General features: G+C 61.6%; 3 protein-coding genes across 4 annotated transcripts; 2 read left to right on the forward strand and 1 right to left on the reverse strand.

The window, feature by feature from the left end:
• Positions 1–1159: 1159 nt before the first annotated feature.
• On the forward strand, positions 1160–8317 carry PYCR3 (pyrroline-5-carboxylate reductase 3). The gene is made up of 6 exons (XM_019973654.2): positions 1160–1302; positions 6060–6124; positions 6511–6690; positions 6896–7108; positions 7402–7494; positions 7654–8317. The coding sequence occupies exons 1-6, from the start codon at positions 1206–1208 to the stop codon at positions 7930–7932; spliced, it is 927 nt and encodes a 308-aa protein (XP_019829213.2). The 5' UTR covers positions 1160–1205; the 3' UTR covers positions 7933–8317.
• Positions 8318–8625: 308 nt separating this feature from the next.
• TIGD5 (tigger transposable element derived 5) lies at positions 8626–13031 on the reverse strand. Its single transcript, XM_019973585.2, has one exon. It carries the CDS (start codon positions 12935–12937, stop codon positions 11006–11008), a length of 1932 nt encoding a protein of 643 aa, XP_019829144.2. The 5' UTR covers positions 12938–13031; the 3' UTR covers positions 8626–11005.
• A 200-nt stretch (positions 13032–13231) lies between these two features.
• Positions 13232–25933, forward strand: EEF1D (eukaryotic translation elongation factor 1 delta). Of its 2 annotated transcripts, none has more exons than XM_019973583.2 (8): positions 13232–13455; positions 21598–21718; positions 21824–21895; positions 24770–24869; positions 24946–25046; positions 25201–25419; positions 25535–25729; positions 25844–25933. In XM_019973583.2, exons 2-8 carry the CDS (start codon positions 21602–21604, stop codon positions 25880–25882), a joined length of 843 nt encoding a protein of 280 aa, XP_019829142.1. In that variant the 5' UTR covers positions 13232–13455; positions 21598–21601; the 3' UTR covers positions 25883–25933. The 2 variants fall into 2 exon arrangements, with proteins under 2 accessions (XP_019829142.1, XP_019829141.2); XM_019973582.2 differs by lacking the exon at positions 13232–13455 and adding an exon at positions 18785–19851.
• Positions 25934–26979: the final 1046 nt, after the last annotated feature.

The following is a 26979-nucleotide window of genomic DNA, read 5'->3' on the forward strand; positions in this document are numbered from 1 at the left end:
TTTTTAGTTGCTAAGTCATGTCTCACTCTTTTTGTGACCCCATGGAGCCCGCGAGGCTCCTCTATCCATGGGATTTCCCAGGCAAGAATACTGGAGTGGGTTGCCATTTCCTCCTCCAGGGTATCTTGCCAACCCTGGGATTGAACCTGCATCTCCTGTGTTGTAGGAAGATTCTTTCCACTGAGCCATCTGGTAAGCCCACTGAAGAATTTAGAACGTGCTAAAGGAGAATTTAAAGAAAATAACAAAACGTTTTTAAAATGCAATCTTAAAAACTGCAGTCTTAGCTTATTTTTCCTAGGTCAATCAAATTACAAGCACACCCCACACCCACCCTCCCCCTCTCAGTCTCAAATGTGCTTCCTGTCTCTAGCCACACACACTCTTCCTTAGAACCAACTAGAGAGGTCAGTTCTCTCCTGGGGACCTACACCTCAGGAAGGTCTAAGGAGGTCTAAGGAGCTATGTAAGGAGGCCCTGCCTCCTTACATAGCTCCCTGAGAGGCTCTCAGAAACCAAAACCCAGGCTGGCCTGAGGAGCTTCTTTAACAGCAAAGCCACAGACCGCTGCTCCCACGTTTCACTGGCTGCGTCAATTTTATGCTGTCACTCGGACCCACTACAACTTGGGGAAAAGCTGACCACAAGCCCGGAATAGGCAGCCCTGTCCTCCACACCCGACTGCTCACAGGCTCCAAACAGAACCAGCACGCGCTGTTCCCACCCAGAAACCGGCCAGAGGCCGGCAGAATCCCTCTCGATAGCTCCTGATCTGTGCCAGTGCTAAGCGGAAGTCCAGATTCTGGCTGCCAGGAGTTTCATCAGAATCTGCTCAGCCGCCCCTTTCTGGAAGCTCTGCTGGCCGGTGTGTCCATCAGTGCTTTCCCATTGGCCCCGCGAGGGACCCCATCCCACAGCAGCCTCCACCCTTTCCGACCCTTCGCTTGTAAATGGACCCTCTCAAGTTGCTACTTGCGAAATTCACACACCAGTGGAGCACCCAGGTACAGCAGCCGATCTGTGTATCAGAAGCTTTGCGCGGCGTCCCCCCCCGCCCCTCGCGACGCCCCGCCTCCCGCACGGAAACCCCGGGCGAGGGCGGAGCGTGAGGTCTCCGCAGCCAGTGGACGAGCGCAAGTGAGGCCCTCGCAGCCCATTGGCGCCGCTGAGTGCGGGGGTGGGGCGGGGCGCGGCGCAGCGGCGTGATGGCGGCGGCGGCGGAGGAGTCCGGCTGGAGGCGAGTGGGCTTCGTGGGCGCGGGCCGCATGGCGGAGGCCATCGCCCAGGGCCTCATCCAAGCAGGTGGGACGCCACGGGCGTAGGGCGCTTGGGGACCCCGGGCTCGGGGCCAGGGGGCGTCCGAGACCGGCCTGAGGTGGGAGGGGCGGGCTTACCTGTCCCGTGCCCACTTGCGCCGCGGATCCCAGTGCAGCGCGGCGCCCTAGACGCAGGGGCCCCAGGGTGGAGCTCGCCAGCGGGCGTGGGCCGGAACGGCTCGCGGACTCTGCCTTTCCGGACTCTCTTTCCTCTGGGAGCGCGGCTGGAGGGGATATAGTGGAGAGGCTCAGAGCCAGCCGTCCGCACGGTAACCGCGAGGAGGTCGGAATTGGGATGCGCTGTTAGAAAGCATCACTAGGAACAAAGCTAGTGGAGGTGATGGAATTCCAGTTGAGTTATTTCAAATCCTGAAAGATGACTCTGTGAAAGTGCTGCACTCAATATGCCAGCAAATTTGGAAAACTCGGCAGTGGCCACAGGACTGGAAAAGGTCAGTTTTCATTCCAGTTTCCAAAAAAGGCAATGCCAAAGAATGCTCAAACTACCACACAATTGCACTCATCTCACACGCTAGTAAAGTAATGCTCAAAATTCTCCAAGCCAGGCTTCAGCAGTATGTGAACCGTAAACTTCCAGATGTTCAAGCTGGTTTTACAAAAGGCAGAGGAACCAGAGATCAAATTGCCAACATCCGCTGGATCATGGAAAAAGCAAGAGAGTTCCAGAAAAACATCTATTTCTGCTTTGTTGACTATGCCAAAGCCTTTGACTGTGTGGATCACAATAAACTGTGGAAAATTCTTAGAGATGGGAATACCAGACCACCTTACCTGCCTCTTGAGAAATCTATATGAAAGAGTTAGAACTGGACATGGAGCAACAGACTGGTTCCAAATAGGAAAAGGAGTACGTCAAGGTTGTATATTGTCACCCTGCTTATTTAATTTATACGCAAAGTACATCATGAGAAACGCTGGGCTGGAAGAAGCACAAGCTGGAATCAAGATTGCCGGGAGAAATATCAATAACCTCAGATATGGAGATGACACCACCCTTATGGCAGAAAGTGAAGAGGAACTAAAAAGCTTCTTGATGAAAGTGAAAGAGGAGAGTGAAAAAGTTGGCTTAAAGCTCAGCATTCAGAAAACTAAGATCATGGCATCTGGTCCCATCATTTCATGGGAAATAGATGGAGAAACAATGGAAACAGTGACAGACTTTTTTTGGGCTCCAGAATCACTGCAGATAGTGATTGCAGCCAGGAAATTAAAAGACACTCCTTGGAAGGAACGTAACCTAGATAGCATATTCAAAAGCAAAGACATTACTTTGCCAACAAAGGTCCATCTAGTCAAGGCTATGGTTTTTCCAGTGGTCATTTATGGATGTGAGAATTGAACTGTGAAGAAAGCTGAGCACCGAAGAATTGATGCTTTTGAACTGTGGTGCTGGAGAAAACTCTTGAGAGTCCCTTGGACTGCAAGGAGATCCAACCAGTCCATCCTAAAGGAGACCAGTCTTGGGTGTTCATTGGAAGGACTGATGCTGAGGCTGAAACTCCAATACTTTGGCCACCTCATGCAAAGAGTTGACTCATTGGAAAAGACCCTTATGCTGGGAGGGATTGAGGGCAGGAGGAGAAGGGGACGACAGAGGATGAGATGGCTGGATGGCATCACTGAATCGATGCACGTGAGTTTGGGTGAACTCAGGGAGTTGGTGATGGACAGGGAGGCCTGGTGTGCTGCGATTCATGGGGTCACAAAGAGTCGGACACGACTGAGCTACTGAACTGAACTGAACTGAACTGTGAGTGCATCAGTTCAGTTGTGTCTGACTCTTTGCAACCCCATGGACTGCAGCACACCAGGCTTCCCGGTCCGTCACCAACTCCTGGACCTTGCTCAAACTCATGTCCATCGAGTCGGTGATGCCATCCCACCATCTCACCCTCTGTCGTCCCCTTCTCCCACCTTCAATCTTTCCCAGCATCAGGGTCTTTTCCATTGAGTCAGTTCTTCGTATCAGGTGGCCAAAATATTGGAGTTTCAGCCTCAGCATCAGTCCTTCCAATGAATATTCAGGACTGATTTCCTTTAGGATGGACTGGTTTGATCTCCTTGCAGTCCAGAGGACTCTCAAGAGTCTTCTCCAACACCACAGTTTGAAAACATCACTTTTTGGGCTCTCAGCTTACTTTTTAGTCCGACCCTCACATCCATACATGACTACTGGAAAAACCATAGTTTTGAGTAGATGGACCTTTGTTGGGAAAGTAATGTCTCTGCTTTTTAATATGTTGTCTAGGTTGGTCATAGCTTTTCTTTCAAACAACAAATGTCTTTTAATTTTATGGCTGCAGTCACCATATGCAGTGATTTTGGAACCCAAGAAAACAAAGTTTGTCACTGTTCCCATTGTTTCTCCATCTATTTGCCATGATGTGATGGGACCAGATGCCATGATCTTAGTTCTCTGAATGTTGAGTTTTAAGCCAACTTTTTCACTCTCCTCTTTCACTTTCATCAAGAGGCTTTTTAGTTCTTCTTTGCTTTTTGCTCTAAAAGTGGTGTCATCTGCATATCTGAGGTTATTGTTATTTCTCCCGGCAATCTAGATTCCAGCTTGTGCTTCTTCCAGCCCAGTGTTTCTCATGATGTACTCTGCATATAAGTTAAATAAGCAGGGTAACAATATACAGCCTTGACGTGCTCCTTTTCCTATTTGGAACCAGTCTGTTGTTCCATGTCCAGTTTTTTTTTTTTTTTCCCTTTTTTTTCCATGTCCAGTTTTAACTGTTGCTTCTTCATCTGCATACACATTTCTCAGGAGGCAGGTCAGGTGCTCTGGTATTCCACTATGAGTGCATAAAATAACATATGCGCCAAGTTTGGAAGATTCAGCACACAAACAGAAAATAATCTTAGTAATTTTTAATATTGATTACCTGTTGGAAGGATACATTTTGGCTACCTTAGTTTAAATAAAATGTATTATAATTAAATTTGTTATTTCCTGATTGTTTAATATGACTACTAGAAGTTGTAAAGTGACATGTATGGGTTGAGCGATGTTTCTCTTGGACAGTCCTAGCTTAGAGTGAGATCTTGTGCCTCTGTCGAGTTGCCTGACCGCTCTGAGCCTACGACTCTTTTGATTTGTTTGCCAGCGGCACTCCTGGTATCCGGCACTGCACATTCGAAGCCAGATCATCCTCTATCCTTCACATTGTAGGGTGTTTAGCTCCCTTCCATGGCTTCTCCCCATGAGAGGTCAGTAACATCCCCAGATGTGAGAGCCAAAATGTCTCCAGACCCTGCCAGTGTTGGGGGCAGGCAAAATCATTGGTTGAGAAGATCATGGCATCTGGTCCCATCACTTAATGGCAAAAGGATGGGGAAACAATGGAAACAATGACAGACTTTATTTTTTTGGGCTCTAAAATCACAGCAGATGGTGACTGCAGCCATGAAATTAAAAGACCCTTACTCCTTGGAAGAAAAGTTATGACCAACCTAGACAGCATTAAAACACAGAGACATTACTTTCCCAACAAAGGTCGATCTAGTCAAAGCTATGGTTTTTCCAGTAGTCATATATGGATGTGAGAGTTGGACTATAAAGAAAGTTGAGCACCAAAGAATGGATGCTTTTGAACTGTGGTTTTGGAGAAGACTCTTCGGAGTCCCTTGGACTGCAAGGAGATCTAACCTGTCCATCCTAAAGGAAATTAGTCCTGAATATTCATTAGAAGGACTGATGCTGAAGCTGAAACTGCAATACTTTGGCCACCTGATGTGAAGAACCTCCTTGGAAAAGACCCTGATGCTGGGAAAGATTGAAGGCAGGAGGAGAAGGGGACGACAGAAGATGAGATGGTTGGATGGCATCACCGACTCGATGGACATGAGTTTGAGCAAGGTCCGGGAGTTGGTGATGGACAGGGAGGCCTGGCCTGCTGCAGTCCATGGGGTTGCAGAGTCGGACGTGACTGAGCTACTGAAATGAACTACAGCAGGAATGGTGGTGCTGTCCTGATTGTGCTCCACAGTATTTAGGATCTTTATGTGGTGATTATGGACTAGCTTTTTGCCTTTAGTGGTATGTCAAGGTCTAGAGAGATGAAAATCATCAGAAAGCAGTTTATTGCAGGCCTCAGTTGTTTACTTGTAAAACTTGGAGTGTTACCTGCTACCCCCAGCTCCATAGAGTTCGTGTTGACACAGTGCAGGCAACGCATGGTGGCTGCCACCATCTGTCCAGGTTGTGGGGTGCATTTCTGCCTTCTTGTTAGACCTTGTAGAAATCTGACCTGTAGAGTATTCTGCCAACCAGGCATTCTCTGCTTGGATGTCCCAGCACAAACACACCCATGAACACACCCTCTTCCCAGGGTTCACCCTCACCCCGCACCCTCCCTTCCTGGGCCTCTGTACCCACCATGCCCCCTCCCCAGCCTTCCCATTCCCAGAGGCAGCAGTCCCTGGGATCCGTGTCCTCACAAGACAACGCAAATTCCTGGTCCCTGTGTCCAGCAACGTGTCTGGACTCGGCGGCGGCAGCAGGTAGGTGGCGATGACTGCCGGGTAGAATCAAGTGAGGCTGGTGGTCTGGTCTGGTCTCGGCCGAGTGGAGCTGCCCCGCTGAGCTCCTGGCTTCCTCGAGAGGCTCCGGATGGCCCAGGTGTGGCTGAGCCTCAGAGACTTGCAGACCTGGCTGGGTCACTCCACCGCCCCGCCTTCCTCACTGACACCCCGGCTCTTCTTTGCCTTTCCCTCCAGGAAAAGTGGAAGCTGAGCACGTGCTGGCCAGTGCGCCCTCCGACAGGAACCTCTGCCGTTTCCGGGTGAGCCGGGCAGCTCCCAGGTGGCTCTTGGCTCTTGGCCGTCAGACGCTCCTTGGGGCCAGGGAAGTGCTGATTATTTGGTTAAAGTTTTGAGATGGCCTGGACTGGGGAAGGGGAGGTCAAAAGCCAGAAGGAATGTCAAGGTTGTGGAGCGCCAGGGTTGGGTAAAGGGGTGTGCGTGCTGGGTGGGCAGGAACGTCATGGGCACTCACGGGCTCAGAGGGCTTGAGGCCGTGCTGTCGTCAGGGCCCACCTGAGGTCGGGTCCTGAGCAGGGACGGGTGGTCTGGCCACTGGGAGTAGAGCCGTCCACAGCGGGGGCCGGCAGCGGGGCTGCAGTCTGGAGGATGCCCACTGACAGGCCTGGCTCTGGCATCCCTGCTGCAGGCCATGGGCTGCCAGACCACCCACTCCAACCTGGAGGTGCTGCATAGCTGCTCCCTCGTCTTCTTCGCCACCAAACCCCACATCCTGCCGGCTGTGCTGGTGGAGGTGGCTCCTGCCGTCACTGCTGAGCACATCTTGGTGTCTGTGGCCGCCGGGGTGTCCCTAAGCACCCTGGAGAAGGTGAGCGGCCCTTGAGGGTGCGGTGGGGCTGAGATGCTGATCCCAAGCTGGGCTCTGCTGACCAGACTCGACTTCCCACCCCGGCCATCCCAGACTGGCTGCAGCCAAGGCCTGGCCCTTCCGGAAGCCAGCATGTGTGGGTTGGGGATCAGAGTCTCTCCGCTGGCTGGCAGAGGCCTCACTGACCGCAGCCTCTCTCTGGCAGCTGCTGCCCCCGATGGCTCGGGTGCTCAGGGTCTCACCCAACCTGCCCTGCATCGTCCAGGAGGGTGCCATGGTGATGGCGCGGGGCTGCTGCGCTGGGAGCTATGAGGCCCAGCTCCTGCGGTCCCTGCTGGAGGCCTGTGGGCAGTGCGAGGAGGTGCCTGAGGCCCAGGTGGACGTCCATACCGGCCTCAGCGGCAGCGGCGTAGCCTTTGTGAGTGTGGTGGACAGCCCTCCCTCCACAAAGTGGGGCCTTTCCAAGCCCCCGCAATAGCCCCTGCCCCCAGGGATCCGCCTGTGGTCCTCAGCTGCCCCTGTGTGCCCACCCCCCGTCAGTGCCCTCCTGGGCCTTTGAGGCCGGCCTCTTGGCAGACCACTGGGCTCTGGCCTTGGCTCTGGTGGCTGGTGCCCTGGGCCTTGTTCTAAAGGTGCCCAGCCTTCTCCAGGCTGGGTGCCGAGTCCCAGGGAGGGCTAGCTTTGACTCCCGTCCCACCCCCACTGCTACAGGTGTGTGCCTTCTCCGAGGCCTTGGCCGAAGGTGCCATCAAAATGGGCATGCCCAGTGGCCTGGCCCACCGCATTGCTGCCCAGACCCTGCTGGTGAGACCCTGCTGCACGGCCTGGGGAGTGTGTGGAAGGGGAGGGTCAGCATGGGGAGGCGGCCAGCCGGCCTGAGCTGAGACGGGGTGCTGGGGGGGTGAGCTGCAGACGGGCTGCCAGCACCGCCCCTTCCCCCTTAACCCCAATGCCTCTACCCAGGGGACGGCCAAGGTGCTTCTGCAGAAGGGGCAGCACCCAGCTCAGCTGCGGACTGACGTGTGCACGCCGGGCGGCACTACCATCTACGGGCTCCATGTGCTGGAGCAAGGCGGGCTGCGGGCCACGGCCATGAGCGCTGTGGAGGCTGCCACCTGCCGGGCCAGGGAGCTCAGCAGGAACCCCTCCCCCGTGGTGGCTCAGGTCCCCTCTGTCCTGCAAGCCCTGCAGGGAGAAGGGGCCCTGGCCCACAGGGAACACAGCAGTGTGGCCCGTTCCTAGACCCTAAGCTCCTGTGGCCTGGCCTCTGCAGGATTTGGTTCTGAACATGTCTGTGAAGGGACCAACAAGCCAGGAAAACCAGAAACGTGGAGCCTTTGTTGGGGGACCGCCCCATCCCACACAGGCCCAAGTGCTGGAGTCCCTTCCTGCCACCTGCCAGCTGCGGGGCATCTGTGAACAGGGCTGATGGACCACCGGCCGCCTGCACTCTGCCGCCTGGCCTCAAGCCCCTCCCTAAGTTCCAGCCTCAGTGTCCCACTGGCCCTCAGCCAGGCACTGCTTGTCTGACCCCAGCCCTTGTACTAGTTAGAAGGGTCAGCCAGAGTCCATTTCTTCACCTTTTTTTTTTAACCTTTAAAATGGAAATAAAGATGCTGTCCTATAACATGGAGTGATCAATGTTTCACTGGAGGTAGATAAAATGAAATCCCCGTGCCTGGAGGGCCATCAGCAAGGCCCTGGGCTCAGACTTGAGCAGGTGGTGCAGACGGGGCTCCCCTCCGTTTCCCATCACCCCCCTCAGCAATGTGTCTGCCAACAAAGTCCCTGGGCCCAGGCTGGATGGAGCCCTGCCCTGAGGTGGCCAGTCTGCATGAGGCACCTGTGGGGCCACTGCTGTTCCTCCCCGCTTCTCAGATGGGCTTCTGGAGCCACGTGCTGGATGCAGTTACAAAAGTAAGACTGGGACAGAGCTTGTGTGAAGCGGGCATATTCGGCCTTTATTATAAAGTGAGGCTGGCTGTGAAAAGACCCCTTGACAGAGCAAGCACCCCATAGCCCACTCCAGCCCTCCTGCCCCCAAGATCCTGACCTGCTCTCGGGCCCACAGGCTCGGGGCCAACCCCGCACTGGCAAGGCCCCTTCCTCACTGCAGGCTCCAGGGCTCCATCCATGGTACGGCTGTCACCTGGGGGCTTGTTACCCGGTGTGTGGCCCCTCAGGCAAGTCTGGCCTCACATGGGTGAGTTCGCTCTCCTGACCCCCCTGGTGGGCTGGTATCAGCAGAAGCCACGGGCAGCACTTCCTGCCCACCGCTGAGCCTGCCAGGCCAGCCCTGAGGCTGCTGGCTTGAAAGTTGTGACCCTCGCAGCCTTAAGGTTTCAGCAGATAATGGTGAACAGGAGCGGAGAGCCTGGCAGCTGAGATGCCATGGGCCCAGCAGTAACCACAGCAAGGCACTTTGGCCGTTCTCCCCACAGTTCACAGAGCTGAGCCCTGGGAGCTGGGCCTGCACTCTAGGGAGGAGGACTTCAGAGACCCTCGCGTGAGGTGTCCCCAGCCCCACCCTCAACAGGGCCCTGGCTCTTCAAGGCCCAGACCAGCCTGCGCTGTGCCTCGTTCTCGCGCTGCCATCTGGGGCCGGGCACTGGCCAGAACTGCCTTCTGGGGTGCAGCCTCAGTGCCCCAGAGGGGATGAGGCAGGAGGCTCTGTCCCGACACCCAGTTCTCAACATCAACCGCAGCCCCCCTGCCCAGACCCTGGGGACAGAGGATCAGAGGTGAGACTGGGAACCTGGCGAGAGGGGTGGCACCGAGGACACCACCAGAGACCACCTGGCCCAGCACCCACCCGGGCTCCAGGTCCGCCCCTTGCAGGGCCCTGCAGGACAGAGGTCCCGCAGCCGGGCCATGGTGAAATGGCACGCTCGCCTGGGCCCCTGGTGGTGTGACACGCAAGACATCCTGAGGCCAGAGGCGCGGGCCAGGTGCAGGCCTGCCGCAGCTGCTAGTGGAGCAAGGCAGCAGGTGAGGTGGAGGCTTTGGCCAGGGCTGGTGTCCACGCCTCCCTTCTCGCCTGGAATCCTCCACACCATCCATCAGCTTTCACGTCTGACGCATACACGTACATGTGTGGGTGTTTTGACTAGAGGTGGTTCCAAGGAAGAGCTGACGTCCTCGCTCTGGGGGCACCCCCGTGGCCCTGCCACCATGCACGGCCCTTCCCTCCCACAAACACATCACCTGGGTATAGCTTCCACAGCCCAGGACCACCAGGAGGCGGGGGCAGGTGAAGAGAAGTGCAGAGCACCGAGGCAGGCAGCAGCGCCTCAAATCCAGCCCTCCCTGGGGCTCTGGGCATCTCTGCCGGGCAGCCCCTGGGAGACCTGGGTGTCTCAGTCTCAGGTCCCCAACAGGGTCCTGAATCTAGAGCTGAGTGGAGCAGCAGAACAGTGTGGGAGCTGGAGGGTCACACGGAGCCCTCGCCACCTCCTTTCAAGCTGTGCCACCCAGAAGCCTAATTCACGGCCTGTGGGAAGCGGCTCCTCGGCTACACCCCTGGCAGTGCCAGAAGCGGGGCAGCCTCGGAGGGGAGCTAAGGCACTGAGGGTTGTCTTGGAGTGGCTGGCGGTAATGCAGGGCTGCTCCGAGAAGACGGCATGGCTCCGCGTCCTGAGGCTGGTGGGGTGTGGGGCAGGGGCCCAGGTCTAGTGCTTGTCAACCCCACGGAATAAGAGAGCTGTTTAGAATAGCATTTCCTTAAGGAAGATAAAAAACACGTGGACAGAAACCTACAACCCTGGCTGCACCCAGAACCTCAAAGCCCCATCCTTCTTTCCCAGCCCCCCCGAGCATCTGCCCTGGGTGCCTGAAGAGTACCTGGAAAAAACAGAGTTAATGCGCCAAACCAAAGATGAGTGGTGTGCTTCCCGCTGGGACGACCACACGGCTGTGGTCCATGGGGACCGGACGCCGGGCCCTTGTCCAGGGCAAGTGCTGGGCTACGGGTCTGGGGGGACAGGAACGTGGCTGGGGGAAGCCCCATGGGGGCCAGAGAGAGAACACGCTCTGCTAAGCGCTGTGGCGTGTGCCAGGTCTGCGTGGGAGGGAGCCTAGCTGAGGAGGAGGGGTGGCTGCGGCCTCTCCTCCAGCTACCCCCGCACCAAACAGGGTGCCATGAGGGGCCGGCCCTTCACCAACAGGGCTCCCTTGGGCCAGGCCGGGATCCCTGTCAACCTCTGAGCCTTGGAGGTGGGCCACCCTAGGGGAGGCAAGGCAAGATGGGGTCTCTGTCTGTCCCCTACTCCAAGTGCCTCAGGAGGAAGGCCACTGGGGGCTGCAGGGGCGGGCTTGCTCACAGCCCGTCATCGGGAACCATGGGTGAGGGCCCGATGCCCCCCAGCCTCCGGGCTGTGCTGATGAGCGAGCGCAGCTGCACCAGCTTCAGCGGCCCCACCTCCCGGGGGTCCTGGGTCTCCAGCCACCGCAGCGCTGTCTCCAGACCCCGAACGGCCTCCCCAGCAGTGGGGATGGCCTCTTCCTCCTCCTCCTCTGCTCCTCCTGCCACCGCTGAGGGTAGGCTGGCAGGGAGCAGGGGGCCCCCAGGGACCAGCACGGGAGGCCGGCTGGGGCCCCAGTCCTCTCTGCCACCGTCCGGCAGGCCCCCATCATCGTCCAGGTGCAGCCACTCGGCCACCTCCTCAGGAGCCAGGCGCTTGTAGGCCAAGGCTGCCAAGTGCGTGAGGTCGCTGAGCACCCTGCTGTGCTCCGCGGCCTCCTCGGCCTGGCCAGCAGGCTGCCCGGCGCGCTCCTCCACCGGCCGGGGCTCGAAGGCAGCCCGCAAGCCCAGCAGCCAGCAGCGCTCAATGCTGCCCGCCTGCACCAGGTCCCAGGAGAGGCCCGCCAGGTACAGCATGTCCTTGAGCATGAAGCTGCGCATGAAGTCCAGCGGGGACCCCCCGGCGCACGACACGGCTAGCCGCAGCAGCTCCCGCTTGTACAGCTGCTTAAATGCGGCCACCACCCCCTGCTCCAGGGGGGCGGGTATGTGCGCCCGGCCGCTGCCCCTGCACAGGAACAGCACCCGCACAGCCCCGTCGGGGGTCTGCAGCTCCTCCGGGGGACCGGTGGGCTCGGGCCGGCACCTCCTGCGGGTCTCCTCGCTCTCCTCCAGGGCAGGCATCCTGGCCTCAGAGCTGGGGCAGGGCGGGTGGGCCACCAGCAGCACGGCCTTCTGCTGCAGGCAGCTGCGGCGCAGGTAGCGCCTGACACCGGGGACGAACTCCTCGAAGAACCAGCCGCGCAGCAGCGGCCGGCTGAGCCAGGCGTCGGGGCTGTAGCGGTAGGAGGCAGGGAACTTGTCCTGGTTGTGGTGGCGCAGGCTTGGTGGGTCTGGCAGCTGCCCGATGACCAGCGGCTTCAGCTTGTGGCTGCCGGTGAGGTTAGCGGCCAGCAGGACCGTCACCCTGTCGCCCCGCCAGCGGCGGCCGCAGCCCCCCGCACCCACAGGTGCAGCCTGCTCTGGGAGCAGCTTCCAGTAGAGGCCCGTGACGTTGGCGTTGTAGATCTGCTCGTCGCCGTAGCCGCCCTCGGCGGGGGCCGGGGTACTCGCGGCGCGGTCGGGCAGGGGCCCGGCGCGGGTGGGCTGCGCGGGCTCCTGCTTGACGGGCGGGCCAGGCGCGGGGCCGGCGGCCACGGGCTCGGCCTCGCCGTAGATGCGCTGGCTAGAGATGCCGTGGCGCTTCTGCCAGCGCCAGAACCAGCCGTGGCTGGCCTTGAAGGTGCATTCGGGCCCGTAGATCTGGCGCGCGAAGGCCTCGGCCTGCGCCTGGATGAGTGGCCCAGACAGCGGCACGCCGTGCTGGCGCAGCGCCAGGAACCACGAGTAGACGGCGCGGTCGATCTCCTCCTCGTTGGCCAGCCGCATCTTCTTGCGCTGCGTGCCCACCTCGCCGCCCAGCTGCTCCAGGAACCAGCGCAGCTTGGGCTCGTCCTTGAGCCAGCCGCGCAGCGTGCCGCCCGGCACGCCGAAGTCGCGGCAGACGCTGGCCTGCCTCTCGCCGCCCTTGACGCGCTCGATGGCCTGCAGCTTATCCTTGATGGAGTAGGCCTTGCGGAAGGCCATCTTCACGGCGACGCGGGGCCGCGGCCCGGGCGCGGGGGGCGGCGGCCGCGCGGCGGGGACCGGGGCGGGAGCGGGAGGCCGCGGCGGTTGCATGGGGCGTCCGGGCGGGGGTCGGCGACAGCGGCGCGGGGCCGGGACGGCCGGGGGTCCCGCAGAGTACATGGCTGCTGCGGCGACCGCGACGACAGCGGGGGCGCGGGAGCCGGAGCCATACGCCCGCCGGCCCGGCCGCGCTGGGCGGGCGCCGGGGGCGGGGCCGGCCGGGCCCTCCCCTTTGTCTCGCCCGCGGGGCGCGCGCAAGCGCGCTGGGCCCCCGTCCCCGCCCCGCGCCGCGCGTCACTGGCCCCCGCCCGCCGAGTCCACCCGAGCTGCGGCGGAGGGGGGCGGGGGGAGGGGGCCGGGGCCGGCGCCGTGCCCAGTGGTTTGCTCCAGCTCCTCCCGGAAAGGGAGAGCTCCGCGGGGATCTCCCACTCGCTTCTGCCCTCGCTCCCACGGGGAGCGTCGCGCGGAGGGCCTGGGCCGCGCGGCAGGGTGTGCCCGCGGGCTGCGTCCCCTGCGCCCTGGCGCGTGGTAGAGCCCGCCTCTTCACTTCCCGTGCGCGGACCGCGTGGCCCTCCCTTTCCTCTGCCGTCCCACGCCGCTGATCCTTCCTCGTTGGTCGCCGCGTCCTTGGCTGGCGTGTGAGTACCGCGGCTCGTGCCGCATGGCCCCCGGGCCCAGGGGAGGGGCGGCCCGCGCTGCGCTGGCGGGGACCAGGCCGCAGTGCCGCGGAGTGCGCGGCGCGGGGCCTGCTGCGGGCTGGAGGCCGCGCGGAGGGGCGGGGCGCGCGGGCCACGTGCCCGCCGGACCTCTGCGGCTGCCCCGGCGGGAGGGCGGCGGCGGGGATGCCGGGGCCGCTCTGCCCCCCGCCTCGGTGGGTGACATGGATGTTTGCCCAGCTGTGGCCCGGGCCTGTAGCTTCCCGTTTGTCCGCGTTTGTTGAGCAGCTGACTGGTGCACGCTGGCTCTGGGCCTGGGGGCCAGGCGCGGGCCCAAGCTCCGTCAAGCTGTCTCAGAGCCTGGACAGTACACGGACGCGGGGAAGCGTAAGGACGTGATTGCTGGGTGACTGAAACAGCGCGTTCCCTGAGCGTGGTGAAGGGGCTAGGTTTGGATAAGGTGGTCCAGGCAGTGGGCAGTGTCGCTGGAACGAAGAAGGGAGAGGTTTGTATTGGAGCCAAGTAGGATGGGGACCCGTTGGAGGCGTCCTCAGGTTTGCAGAGCAAAGTGCCTCCAAGAGCAAGAAAGCCGTTTGTGTGGGTGGTCCTAGTCCGTCAGGAGAGCAAGTTGACCCTGGAGAGTGAAGGAGTGGGCCGGGCCTGGGGCCCGGGAGGCCCCGGGTCTTGTTTCAGCAGCAGTTCTGACACTCCCAGCTCCTCTGAGAGGCCTCAGCCAGTAAGTGGGCTGAGCTTGCGGTGACTGCGTCCTTCCTGAGACCACTCTCCCCAGCTCCAGACGCAGGTGTCTGCTGAGAAGGGGTGACACACAGACTCCAAGGAGCAGGTGCCCTGGGCCAGCGCCTCAGGAAGGTCAGTCCTGGGCCAGCGCCGGGGGTCCCCTCCAGCTCCTCACCTTGGAGCGCGGCCGCTGTGGGCTTCACTGGAGCCTGGGTGGGTTCGTGCTATCCCCTGGCAGAGCCCCTTGCAGGGCTTGACCCTGGTCTCTGTCCTGGGGAGCTGGGTGAGGCCGCAGGGCTCAGCACAGCTTATCTCCAGTGTGCCCTGGTGTCAGGTTTCCAGGGCTGCAGGCAAGAAGTGAGCTCTGGCCCTGTGCCCATGTTTTAAGATGACGTGTGATTTCAAGGTGGACAGCAGTGTGACATTTGTGTGAAGGACTGGTGTCAAAGTGAGACGTGGAGTCCCAGGCCCTCACCCACTAACCCGGGATGTGTCTTCCACCTCCAGCTCCCCAGCTGTGTGAGGGGTCACGGGTGCCTGGTGCATGCTGCTGGAGCCGCCCCGGGGGAGGGGCGCAGGACCCGGCGGCCAGGGTGGATTGACGGGGCACCAGAGACAGGGCAGAAATAGCACCAGGGCTGTGGCATTGCAGTGTAGACAGGGCGCTGGCCAGGGAGGGGTGCCGTGGACAGCCATAGTGTGGGGCCTGAGTCTTGGGGTGCAGGCATCCCCCCCTGGACTGTCCAGGAGTCAGGTGGGAAAGCATCTGAGGAGGGACTTGGGGCTGTGGCAGTCACCCCTAGGGAAGGGCAGGGGGCATCATGGCCGTGCAGTTGCCCCGGGGCATAGCTGCCCTCACCCTCCCTCCTGGACCCTGTACACACGGCGTGCTCTGTCCGGCAGCTCTCCGTCAGGACATACCAGCCAAGGGCCCTGTTTGCACACACCTCACCCCGATTCCCACTTCCTGTGGAAGGTGGGCGGAGCGCTTTGACCCCCAGGTGGATGACCTGGGAGCTCCTCTGTGTGTGGCTGCGATGGGGCCGTGTGAGCCCTGGGTTACCTGGAAACCTCCTTTCATCCAGGGGCTTGTGGGCCCCCCACCGTGGTGTCCTCACCTTCAGGACCCTGCGGCCAGAGTGTTCTGGGCGGGGCCGCTACGGGGTCCCTCTGGCACTGCAGGAACGCCCTCCCACTGGGCGGAGCCCCAGCCTGGCCCTGCTTTGGAGATGGTCCGCTAGGCAGAGCCGGGGTACTCACTCACTCCCCGGGCCTGGGCTGCGGGGCAGGGGTGAGCTGCTTCACTGCCTTGACCCCGGGGCCTGGCAGCCCTCGCAGCCCCTCTCGTGCAAGAGGTCTCGACCGGCCTCAGTGGCCAGCAGCCTGCCCTTGGCCCTGCAGGCGAGTCAGCGGTCCAACTGTCATGAGATACCCTGGCGCCCCGCCCTCCAGCGTCCCTGTCCAGACACTGGCTTGACCAGCTGGCCCGCACCGTGTGGTCGGCCTTGCCAGGGTGGCTGGCCCGTGTGGTCCTCCTCCTCCCAGAGCCTTGTGGCACGCCCCCTGAGGTTCCTGGTGTACCCCATGTGCTGCTGACCTCATGTTGGCACTCTAGTGCTGGCCACAGCATGGCATGACCTGGGGGGGGTGGCAGGGGCCTGGGGGCAGGGCTGGCCGGGTCCTTGGCTCCTGGGCTGCTGCCCCTTGCCGGCTCAGGGCCGGGCGCCCCATCCATCCTTTTGTCCCCGAGAGGCCTGCGGGGACAGTGGCACCCTGCCCACCTGGGCTTTTGCCCCTGCCCCAACAGTGGCCCCGAGGGAGAGGCCCTGTCCGGCATGGGCACTGGGCCTGAGTGCCCATGTAGGGCCCTTCGGTGGGGTCCTTGTCACCTTGCACTTGGTCCAGAGGCCTGGACCCTGTGGAGTGGGGGATCCCCACCCCGCTCCCCATGGACAGTGGGGTACTGGAGGTGCTGGCTCACACCCAGGTGGGCTCAGGGCAGAGCCCAGCTGGGGCCTTGGTGCTGTGGGGGCTCCAGGCCCAGGAACCCCAGGACCGGCCCATTTTGAGTGACAATGGAGCAGCGCTGCCCCCAAGCACGGACTTGGCCACCCCCTGGGATTTGGGCGGGTTGGAGGCGGGAAGAGAAGGGGACGACAGAGGATGAGATGGCTGGATGGCATCACCGACTCAACAGACATGAGTTTGGGTAAACTCCGGGAGTTGGTGATGGACAGGAAGGCCTGGCGCGCTGCGGTCCATGAGGTCGCAAAGAGTAGGACACGACTGAGCGACTGAACTGAACTGAACAGGGATTTGGGGGTGAGCTCTGGCTGTCTTTCTCCTCCAAACTTGCCTCCACGCCGCCTCACCAAGCAGCTTCAGCAAAGGCCCCCAGCCTGCTCGGGCCACCCTGTCAGACCACCTCTAACCTTGCTGCTTTCTCTTCATGCTGTCCTAGGAGACCAAAGGGAAAGTAAGTACCCTCCTGCCCCAGGCGCCTGGGCACCGCAGCCCAGCCCCCATGCCTGCTGCATCCTGACACCTCCGGGGCCCCTGACCTCATCTGGAGTGGAGGCTGGGCCTGGGGGTAGCCTCTGCTCTGTCCCAGGCCGAGCCAGCCCCAGCCCGGGCAGTAGGGGGTACCTGAGGAGGGATCAGCCTGCGTTCCTCCACCTGTGAGAGGGCAGGGCGCCACCACCAACCTGGCCAGCCTGGCTCTCGGACATGTTCAAAAATGGCTCCCTTGCCCAGAGCAGTGGCTCAGAGGGCTCCAGGTGGAGCCTGGCCTGATGTGAGGAGCTATGTGTCTAGGCCACTAGGTTCAGGCAGGGCTTCAGCCTGGTGGGCAAGGCTTCTGTGTGAGGGTCTGTAGGGGAGGGCAGACAGGCCCAGCCTGGTAGGCCTGCAGCTCCTGGGGACAGTGGGTGATGTCACAATGCCCCTGCCCCCTGGGCACCCGGCTCTGCCCCCCAGCACTGCCTCTGCCGTCATCCTGGCCTCGGTAAGTGCCGCTGCCGCCCTGGGGGAGGCTCGAGGGGGCAGCCAGGGACCCCTCTAAGCCTGGGGCCCCCACCCCTCAGAGTACAGGGGTCTCCCTGAAGTTCTGGGCAGGTCGGGACTTAACCTGTGCATTGCAGGGTAATTGGAATCGGGTTTTGGTTGCGGGGGGTGGTGTTAGGAAAGGGCTATAGACGCTGCAGGGAGTGGCAGGGAGGGTGTGCCATCAGGGCGATGTGACAGTCTCCCTCCCCCTGGGGCCTCATCCTGGGTGAGGGCTCCACAGACCACACGGTGGCGGCAGGGGACATGGGACATTCTGGGGGACAGCTGCCCAGCCCCTGGCCCAGTTGGCCCGGTGCCTCTGCTTCCAGCACAGGGTTCAGAGTAGGATCTGAGGGGCATGGAGACCTTGGCCAGTCCAGCCCCACTCGAGAACTGGCCAGTCTGGTGTGGGCTTGGGGCCCCTGGTGCATCCCAAGAGCAGGCCGGCTTCCTGGGCGGGGCTGCTTCTGGTGGTGGGGGGTGCTTTAGCATTCTGGGCTGCCTGGGCGGGGTCCAGTCTTTGTGGAACCTGATGCCCCAGAGCAGAACAGGGGACCCCACGCCAGCAGCAGGATCGGGCTGCAGCAGCAGCTTGTGCAGAGGCCATGGTGGGAGGTGCGGAGCCCCAAGTCCGCCTCCCAGTGCTCTGGTGACAGAGCCCCTTAACCAAAAGGTGCTGAAGCGCAGGGACAGGACTCAGGTTCCCGGGTGGCCCCTCGAAGTGCACCCATGGTGGGGCTGATTGCCCATTGCTCTGGAGACGGGGTGACCAGGTTCTGCCTGGCCACTGGGTACCTTCCCTTTTAGATAGTGATTCCCTGCTGTGTCCCCGGATTTGGCCTCCACGGGGGTGAGCTCTCACCCTCTGCTCCTGGCTGCCCTTTGTCCCCGATCTTCCAGTTCCCCTTTGGAACAGGGCCTGCTCAGGATGGCAGTGTGGCCATGCGGGTGGGGGACTCAGCTCAGGCGGGGTTTCCATGCGGGGCCAACTTCTGAGACCACCAAGTCATTTCCGTAGAACAGAAGCCCTGGGACCTTAGGGGGTTTGGCCAGGCCTAGTGAAAGCACAGGACGTCCAGTTAAAATTTCAGATGAACAGCAACTCACTTTTCAGTGGGAGTCTCAACAGTTACACGGGACAGACTTATTCTCAAGATTATTTGCTGTCGACGTCAAAGTCAGATTAGCTGAGCGTGTCCTGTGTTTTACCTGGTGGCCATTTTTGGGGTTCACAGGAAAGGTTTTCATTACCAAAGAGGTTTGGAAAGTGTTCTCTGGACCTCTTGGAGAGAGCCTGGGTACTTGTTGGATGAGACAAGTTTTGCATTTAGGACAATACACACGCACGCGTGCCCACCCCACCCCCCCACCAGGCCATGGCCCTGCACATGCGTGTTGAATGCCTTCCGAGCTCCTTGTGCATGCTGCCCCAGGGTACCCCATTTGGGAGGCTGAGCAGGGAGGGCTGATCGGGAGGGGCCGTGTTGCAACTGCCCTCTTGTGCTTGCTTTTTAATGCTGCACGCAAGATGAGGAGCTTGAAGTCCTCCTGCGCCCTGGAGACCGTTTGGGAGGACAAGCAGAAGTATGGGGAAGCCGAGCGGAGGTTCTATGAGCACGAGGCCACGAGAGCCGCCGCCCAGCAGCTCCTGGCCGAGACGCTGGCCGTGAACGGGCCAGGTCAGGAGGACGAGGCAGACAGCGGCGGCAGGAACGAGCCCGGGCACAACCTCGACGGGAAGAAGCCGCTGCAGAAAAAGAGGAAGCGCTCCCCAAAGGGCTGGCTCGGCCAGGCGGACCTGGCCCTCGTGGGCCTCTCGGCCGACCATGTCTGGCTGGACAAGCCGCTTTTCGACCAGGCGGAGAACTTGTACCGCCAGAGGCTAGCTGACGCGGCCGCCCAGGCAGCTCAGCATCCCGCCCTGGCACCTGGGGCCCCCTGCACCCACGGGAGCCAGGTGGCCTGCCACCACGTGACCTGGGGCATCTGGGTCAACAAGTCGTCCTTCGACCAGGCTGAGCGGGCATTTGTGGAGTGGTCTCAGGCCCTGCTGCTAGCCACAGAGGGGAGTGGTGCACCGGGGGCTCCTGACACGGGCCAGCGGGCGGCCGCCCTCGATCTGCACCTTGTCCGCCAGCCTGTTCCACCAGCCAATGGCCAGCCGCCACTGGGCAGCCTGCAGGCGCTGGTGCGGGAGGTGTGGCTGGAGAAACCCCGCTACGATGCAGCTGAGAGGGGCTTCTACGAGGCCCTGTTTGATGGCCATCCCCCCGGGAAGGTGCGCCTGCAGGAGCGAGCCAGCCAGGCGGAGGGTGCTCGGCGGGGCCGCAGAGACCGGAGGGGCCGTAACGCTGCGGGAAGCAAGCGGCTCGGGCCGCGGCGGGCCGACGGGGAGGCCCCCTGTGCCCTGCCCTACTGGTACTTCCTACACAAGGACGCCGAGGCCCCCTGGCTCAGCAAGCCCACCTACGACAGCGCGGAGTGCCGCCACCACGCGGCCGAGGCCCTGCGCATGGCCTGGCGTCTCGAAGCTGCGTCCCTGGCTCACCGACCCGGTGCCCGGCCGGGCCCATCCATGTCCAGCCTGAGACCCAAGTAGGAGAAGCGTGCCGGCTGGGCGCCTGGGCTTCCCAGGCCAGCATGCAACCCCTCCCTGCTCCCACCCTGGCAGGGCTCATCCCAAGACTGCCGGCCCAGCCAAGCGGGCTACCCAAGCGGCTCTCCAGGGATAGGGCTCTGCCCTGGGCATTGCCGCCTCTGGGCTCCGCCTCGGGGCCACTACATCCTGGTCACCCCCACGGCGTTGGGGTGGGCCCAAATGTGGCCTGTGTGGTGTTTCCCCTCTGGCCGGGCAGCTTGCAGAGTCCTCCCTGACAGTCACAGGTGGGGGCGGGGGCGTGCAATGGTGGGTCCTCGTCTCTGAGCCCCACTGGGCTCAGCCCCCCACCCCTTCTGCCGTCTCCCCGCCTCCCTCATCTGAAGCCACCTGAGATGAGGTGGGCGTCTCTGGTGCTCCGCCTGAGTCTGAAAGACACCCACTGGACAAGGCCGACTTGCCTCCTGCCTGTGGATCCAGGAGTCTGGCCCCAGAATGATTTTGTGCAGTGCCAGCTGATCTCTGGGGGCCAGGGCCCGGCCGAGGAAGGGGTCTGCTAGCCTGTGGGGCTTAGGCACGTGGGCAGAGACAGGTGGACCCCAGGCAGCCTGGAGGCGCAACAGTAGGGAGAGGGCCTGGGGTGCAGAGGGCCAACGGGTATGTGGAGAGAGCTCCTTGGACCCCAGACTCTGGCAGGAGCCCTTCTGCCCCTTAGAGGGCGTGGACATGCTGGTTTGATAGGGTCTTGGCCTTGGTGTGGGGTCTGTTGTGGTCAGATGTTCCCCAGAAGGCTGGAGGCAAGGTGTGGGTCTAAAACAGTCTTCACGGTGCCTCTCGGGGAGGGTTGGGGGGTCTCAGGGTCCCACCCCTCTCGTCACCGAGGTCTGGTGGTGGCCAGGGATCTGCAGCAAAGAGTGTTGGCAGGATCGGGTCCTGTTCTGTTGCACTGGCTGAGGGACGGGCAGCCCTGAGCAGCGGACTTTGCTTATGGAGTCTGGGCCGTGGCCCAGGTCTTGCGGTTCCCCTGCCTTGCCGAGTGGTGGAGAAGCTGCCGGCTGCAGCCTTGAACGCGCTGGATCCGGCTCACAGGCCCACCTGGAGCAGCCGGACTCACGCTTACTGGTCTCGGGGTGTTAGAGTTTGTTCTCTCTCTTGGTTGTCCCACTGTAGTAGTTAAATGTGTTACTTACTAGTGGACAGATAAGAATCTCGTTACACATCGCTGACACTCATGTGAGAAACAGTTTTTTTGTAACAAATATTCAGTGAAGTAGGTTGGCCTTATTTTGTATTTTTGCAAATCTTGTGTGTGGCTTAATAAGAGACAGCTGGATTCCTAAACCTGCTGTGCATTCAGTGTGTGGGTGTGTATTGTCTGACCAATCCAGCCTTGAACAGATACGTGGTGGGCAAGGGGAGGACCTTGGTGACCCCCAGAGGTCCCTGGCCATGCTTTGAGAGTCGCTGGTCTTAGGGACTGGCCTGGAGACCACTGGCCTTAGCCCTGAAAGGAGTCCATACAGCAGGCTTGGGGTTAGAGGGGTCCCAGGCTCGTTGTGGCCCACACTGAGAACCTCTGGTGTCCTGTTCTGGGACCTGGAGCCCTTGCCACCCAGGACTGGACAGCTTGCCCTGCTCCCTTGGGGTCCAGGCCGTTGGAAGGGCACGCGTGCGGGCAGGTCCTAGGGCCTTGGCACGGGCAGCCTCTCCTCCCGGTGGGTCTTAGTCTCTCTTCTCTTCAACAGAAAAATGGCCACAAACTTCCTCATGCATGAGAAGATCTGGTTTGACAAGTTCAAATACGATGATGCAGAAAGGAAGTTCTATGAGCAGATGAATGGGCCCGTAGCTGGCTCCTCACGCCAGGTAGGGGCTGCTGCACTTGGGCTTTGGGGTAGCTGAGGTTTGCTTATTTGTAGAAAAAATTTTAATTGAAAAACGACAGACAGGTTCTCTCTGCACTGTCTGCAGGAGAATGGCGCCAGTGTGATCCTCCGTGACATCGCGCGAGCCAGAGAAAACATCCAGAAGTCTCTGGCTGGAGTGAGTACTGCCCTCACACCAGGCAGCCTGTCTGGCATTTCCCCCAGCATGGCCTTCAGGGCACCTTGGGGTGAGGCGTGCAGGGCTGCCCACCGCACCGCCCACGGCCTCACGGAGCTGGCGGTCACCCGGCGCTGCCTGCCTTGCGGTGGCTGCTCCTGCCGCCCCAGGCCTGCGGCTGCCTGCGTCCTGGCTCCTGCCCTGCTTCCTCCTTCCTGTCAGCTGTGGCTGTCCCCGGAGGGGTGGGTCACGGTGTCGTCATGGTCGTTCAGGCACTCAGTGGTGTCCGTCTCTTTGCGACCCTGTGGACTGCAGCACGCCAGGCCTCCCTGTCCTTCACCATCTCCCGGAGCTTGCTCGAGCTCATGTCCATTGAGTCAGTGATGCCATCCAACCATCTCATCTTCTGTCGTCCCCTTCTCCCGCCTTCAGTCTTTCCCAGCGTGAAGCTTTCACAGGGTGTGAAGCATCTTGATTAGAGGCCCAGAGAGGGGCCTGCAGTCCAGCGTGGCCTCCCGGCCCACCTGAGGTCAGGAGCGGGGCACAGCCCCATCCAGCTCTGTCCCTAGCCTGGCTGGGGCACGGCCCTCGGGGATGGCAGTCCTGCTGCTCGCCCGCTCAGGGCCGCAGGGTAGTGTCCGGCCTCCGCCTCACTGTCCACAGAGCTGTGCTGCTCCTGGAGACTCCAGGAGAGAACCCACCTTCCTGCCTTTTCTAGCTTTGAGAAGCTGCCCACATGCCTTGGCCTGTGGTTTCCAGCCAGCGGTGTCGGGACTCTGACACCCGTTTCCATCTCGTTTCTTTCCATCTCTCATGCCTTTCCCTGATGGGGCCCTTTGTGACGACATCGGGCCAACTGGGAAAATCCAGGGTAGCCTGCCCGTCCAGCTCCTCAGACCCTCTGCCCTGGGGTCACTTTTCACAGGGTCAGGGGACTTCGAGCTGGCTCTGTAATGACAAAGCATCACGCACCAGGTGACCGAAACAACACAAACTTGTTTTGACGACCTGGAGGGTCAGTCGGAGCGGAAGGTGTGGATGGGGTGGGTTCCTTCTGAGGCTCTCAGGAGAGGCCTCAGAGTGTTCGTGGCTGTCTTCTTCTTGTGTCTTTCCATCTTCTTTCTGTGAACAAATCTCTGTTGGCAAGGACACCAGTCACTGGGTTGGGACCCCTCTCATGACCCCGTTGCAACTGATCACCCCTGTGAGGACCCCACTGTTGACAGTGTCCCCCACCCTGAAACCCTGTGGTGGGGCCTCCAGCCGCCCGGAAAGGGTGCCGGCCCAGCACTGGGCTTGGGTTGGAGCAGACAGGCCCAGCACACACCAGGGCTCCAGAGGTTCCTGGGGGCTGCTGGTGCCAGCCAGGCTGCAGGCAGGGACACAGACTTCCAGGTGCAGAATCTCGGGTGGCACTGCCCACGCCCCACCGTCGTGGAATGGCCGCCTCACTGAGCCCATGGCTTCCTCCTCGGTCAGGGTGGGAGGCTAGGCCTGGGGCCTGGAGGCCATAGGGTGGCCGATTGCTTGGTCTGCGCTGAGCGGTGGTGTCCTTATGGCCCGGAACGCGCACCCTGGGGACCCGTCGGTGTTGTCGCCAGGGCTGTGTTGGGAGGTTCTCAGGGCCGGGCAGCAGGCACAGCAGGGCAAAGGTTTGAGGCTGCAGCTGCCTCGAGGCTCCAGGACCTGTGTGATCCGCTTTGTGGGCGCGGATCCTCCAGGTGGGAGGACCTGGCCTGGTCATTGTGGAGCCCTGGAGGGAGGTGGGCTTCTGAGGAGCAAGTGGTTCTGGATCATGTCCCCAAGCCAGGGGGCCTGTGGACCCTCCTCGTGGGAATGGCTGAGCGAGCTGAGATGCGAGCCGGAGGCGGAGATGTGCTGAGGGTGGTCAGCCATGGGGGCTGGGGCAGCCAGCCACTGACTAGAGTAGGAAGGTGGGGGTGGTTGGGGTGGATTCTTGGGCTGACACGAGGGGAGGGGGCGTCCGGGGGCTGGTCGCGGCCCCTTCCCGTCACCAGGCTCCACTGGCCAGCTCTGCTGGTGGTTCTCTGTGTGGTGGGAGTGATGGCCCATGGGACATGGCGTCAACCCAACACTGCCCGCTGGCCCTGGAACAGGGAGCCAGCGTCTGTCAGCCTCTGGGGGTGTGCAGGGCATGGAGGAGCCACGTGGCTTCCAAATGGTGCTTGGCAGGCAGGCCCAATGCCCCAGGTTTCTCGTGACTGGATGCTGGAGGCAGGCAGCAGCCATCTGAAAACGGCCAGGCACCTGTCCTGGGAGCCGTTCCATTGGGGTGCAGGGTGCACGTGACCACATGCTGGCTCCTGGTGTTTAGCTCTGGCTTGAGCCAAGGCGCCCTGTGGGTGAGCTCCCTGGGCAGTGCCACCTGGGATAGATGACAGGGGCTCCCCTTCAGGGAGGAGCGCAGCAGGCCGGCAGCTGGGCTGGGTCGCTGTATCACTGGAGCTTTGCAAGGCGGGCAGCCGTGTGGCCTGGGGAGGCAGGGCCGGGCTGCTGCTTCTGCACCGCCTGCTTGTCCTCCCACCCACAGCGGGCCCTCCCCCGCTGTCCCCTGCTCAAGGCTGTGCTGCCTGGTTCCCCTGCCCTGGGTCTGGCCGCCCCTGGAGCTGTGAGTCTTTGGCCTCCTCCCTCCACCCCCACAGGCAGCAGCAGCTCTTCGCTGCCTCTGTGTTGGGGCTGCCCGAGCCCCTGGCTTCCTGGGCTGAGTTCCCACTTGGCTGTGGTGCCACCTTGGCCTGGAGCTCGCATGGCTTCCCCCTAGGTTGAGCTCGGGGCTCTGCTTCAGCACAGCTGTGAACGGGAGACCCCAAGGGGCAGGCAAAGCTTTGAGCCCTGCCTCCTTCTGCCTTGCAGAGCTCAGGCCCCGGGGCCTCCAGCGGGCCCAGTGGAGACCACAGTGAGCTGGTCACCCGGATTGCCAGCCTGGAAGTGGAGAACCAGAGCCTGCGAGGGGGTGAGGCCCTGGGCTGATGGGGTGGGGGTCCCTCCCTGGGCCTCACGGTCCAACCAGCATCCCTGTACCCCCACAGTGGTGCAGGATCTGCAGCAGGCTGTCTCCAAGCTGGAGGCACGGCTGAGCGCCCTGGAGAAGAGCTCGCCTGCCCACCGGGCCACCACTCCACAGACCCAGGTGAGGGCCCACCCGCACCAGGGACCCCCGGCCTGGCGCTGAGGAGCAGGGGGGCCCTCTGCAGGCCGGCCCAGGCAGCAGAGTGAGGGGCAGGGGCCTGGGGTCCTGCCTTCGGGGGTCTCAGCCTCCACACACGCTCCCCCCACCACGGCAGCACGTGTCTCCCATGCGCCAAGTGGAGCCACCCAGCAGGAAGGCAGCCACTGCCACGGAGGATGATGAGGATGACGACATTGACCTGTTTGGTAGCGACGAGGAGGAGGACAAGGAGGCTACCCGGCTGCGGGAGGAGAGGCTGCGGCAGTACGCAGAGAAGAAGGCCAAGAAGCCTGCCCTGGTGGCCAAGTCCTCCATCCTCCTGGATGTGAAGCCTGTGAGTGGCTCACATCTGACCTTCCCCTACCCTCCCCATGCCTAGGGCCCTTGAGGGGTCAGCGACAGGCAGGGCAAGTGTAAACTCGGCCTGTGCTCCTTCCCTCTCGCCTCAGTGGGATGACGAGACGGACATGGCCCAACTGGAGGCCTGTGTGCGCTCCGTCCAGCTGGACGGGTTGGTCTGGGGGAGCTCCAAGCTGGTGCCTGTGGGCTACGGCATCCGCAAACTGCAGATCCAGTGTGTGGTGGAGGATGACAAGGTGGGGACAGACCAGCTGGAAGAGGAGATCACCAAGTTCGAGGAGCACGTGAGTGAGGGGGCGCACTCGGGGGTGCAGGGGTGTCCCGTGTGAACCCCTGGCCAGGCGTGTGGGACTTTGGGAAACAAGGCCCTGTGTGACCACCAGCCTCCCTCCCTGCAGGTGCAGAGCGTCGACATTGCTGCTTTCAACAAGATCTGAGCCCTGGCCTGAGCCTGTGTGGCCTTGCAGCCAATAAAGACTGAGATTCCAGCTCTCTGGCTCTTGTCTGTCCTGGTCTGGGCCCTGTGGGTGGGTGCATTCAGGGAGCGTGCTGGGCCTGTGTCCCTGGTATGGCCATGTGGGCCCACCCCTCTACCTGCCCCTCCCATCCCCTTCTCACTTAGCTCTCAGTTGCAAGTGCCATGCCCAGGTCGAGCCCTAACACATGCATTGTCTCCTCCACTGGGGGGGGATACCTGGTCCCCCATCATCTCCACTCTGCCTCCTCTTTTTGAGTTATCCCCATGGGTATGAAAGTGCCAGCCTGGAACCATCCAGGGAAGAGGTCCCAGTGGCCGTTCTGGCCCTGCTCTTGTGACCTTGTGCTCGTTTCACCTGTGGGAAACCCTGTGCAGTCACCTGTGGGAAACGCTGCGCGCATCTGTCCATGTCTAGGAAGGAGGTGGGGTTTCTTCCCTTAACCCTGTCCCTCTCCCTCCAGCTCTGGAAGGGCATCCACCCCACACACACACACACACACACACACACTGGAGAGAGACCTGGGCCCTGACAGGCCCCAGGACACACTCCCCCATGGAGCTGCGCCCCTGGCCCACCCCTGGCCGCCTTACTCTCCGGTCTGGGCAGGATTGTGTCACTAGTGGTTCCTCCCCGGATCCGGTGTGACTGGTGAGGAAGAGTGAGTTGTTGAGGCCTCCAAGGCCCCTTAGGATTCCTGTGGGGCTTAGAATGCAGGACTGGAGAGCCTTCTGTGCCAGCTGGTAGACAAGCAGCCCCTTACTTGGGTTGGCACCACGTTCCTCCCAGGACAGTGTGGGCTTGCCGCGGTGTGGTGGTGGCCCTGAGCTGCCCTGCCCACGCCCGCAGTGGCTCTGGGCGGGAGGGGATGTGGAGTTTGCATTGCCCTCTTTTACCGTCGGTACGCTGCATGGAACCGCGGGCGGCAGGGGACAAGACAGACCGTGCCCCACGGGGCCGACCAGGGCGAGCAGACGCCCCACCTCGAGCCGTGTCCAGCTGAAGGAACAGCTCCCCAGCGTCTGGAGGCCGGCGGCCCGCCCCGTGGGTTCTGGTTG

Source organism: Bos indicus, chromosome 14 (assembly GCF_029378745.1).
Source record: "Bos indicus isolate NIAB-ARS_2022 breed Sahiwal x Tharparkar chromosome 14, NIAB-ARS_B.indTharparkar_mat_pri_1.0, whole genome shotgun sequence".
NCBI lineage: Eukaryota > Metazoa > Chordata > Mammalia > Artiodactyla > Bovidae > Bos > Bos indicus.